Source organism: Loxodonta africana, chromosome 16 (assembly GCF_030014295.1).
Source record: "Loxodonta africana isolate mLoxAfr1 chromosome 16, mLoxAfr1.hap2, whole genome shotgun sequence".
In the NCBI taxonomy this organism is placed as follows: Eukaryota; Metazoa; Chordata; class Mammalia; order Proboscidea; family Elephantidae; genus Loxodonta; species Loxodonta africana.
In genome coordinates, this window is record NC_087357.1 from 57,332,523 (window position 1) to 57,333,966 (window position 1,444).

The 1,444-nt window shown below is 32.3% G+C and overlaps 1 protein-coding gene across 1 annotated transcript; it reads right to left on the bottom strand.

Moving 5' to 3' along the window:
- Positions 1–524: 524 nt before the first annotated feature.
- Positions 525–879, bottom strand: MRLN (myoregulin). The gene has a single exon (XM_023547201.2). It carries the CDS (start codon positions 663–665, stop codon positions 525–527), a length of 141 nt encoding a protein of 46 aa, XP_023402969.1. The 5' UTR covers positions 666–879.
- Between the last annotated feature and the right edge of the window lie 565 nt (positions 880–1,444).

Consider the following 1,444-nt stretch of genomic DNA (forward strand, 5'->3'; position numbering starts at 1 on the left):
GACGGCAATGGGTATTCCAAACTCTAAGTTTTTATTAGTAGAAACATTTCTCATTTATTTAATTGCTCAGGGTTAAGAAAAACAACCTACCTATGAACAGATGAAATATTATATGAGAATGGATATAAGCTATTGGTATATTGTATGTAAAGATGATGCACCTGATATTGTAAGTCTGGTGTGTTGAAAAGAGAACCACATAAAATTTCACATTGGTATAAATCTTTAAAAAATGAATTCACTTGTAATTTCACCTACAAGTTTTAGTTAATCCACCAAGCAACAACCGTGTTAAAAATCAGAAAGTTTTATGATTCAGGGATGTAGACTTTCTAGAAGAAAAATTTTCCCCTCCAATTTATGTGAATGTCTGATAAATCATATCTTTGTTGTTATACTGTCCTGTGGGCTCATGGAATAAATTAGAGATGTTATCAAATTAAAATCACTCCTATTGAAATGCAAATTTTTATTCACTGGTATTCAGTATGAAACGTACACGTAAAGTAAGGGAAGACAGCTTTCTAAGAAGTTATAAATACATATATAATGGACATGAAGTCAACAAAGATAACGAACAAAATTTTTAGAAGTCTTCCCACAATTTCATCTTCCAGACTTTTGGGAGTAGTGGTAGAAATTAATATCCAGTTTTTACACGTCATATCCAGAATGCTTCTTCTCCCTAGGATGAAAAAAGAGAAAAGTGTCCTCAAGTGAGCACGTTTGTAATCTGATTATATCAACTTAGTGTAACATTTGTGAAGAAGTAGTGACAAAGAAAAGTCTTCCAGGGAGAACTCAGTACCAATTTGTAGTCAGCCAATGAACTATAATATTTTTCTCACTTATTTTGATTGTTTTATAATCACAGGCTGTTCTATACGCTGAACTTGACTTTCTAAGAGAAACAGCTCAAGGAGCTATAATTCCCCATCTTTTTTCATGTTATCAGTAATTAATTTATGAAGTCTTGTCTGCAAAGTCATCTGCAATATTTTTTTTTTTTTTTTTGCATCAGTGAAATTGCTTTTCCTCCAACCTGCCCAGTTGATGTTACTAGGAAACAAAAATATAAAGACATGAGGAAAGGTGGGTAACAATAAAATTTTTAAAGACAATGCAAGGTCCTTTGTCATTTCCTTGATTTTTCCTCATGATCCTCTCACGTTTTGGTCACTTACTAAGACATCAAGCATTTAATTTCCTCTACATTTCTGTCTTAATAAAACAGTTTATTTTTTAAAAGGGCTGGAATTTTAAAAGGTATTAATTCACGATCTGTTTTCCACACTGCGGGGACATTTCATTGAATGCCTGTGAGGTAGGGAGTTTGAAGCCATTTTTAACCCCTTTTACAGGAATGTAAGAACACAAAAGTCAAGTAATTTTCAAAACCTTACACCAAAGTTCCTTATATATTATACACACTCAACTTGAAATG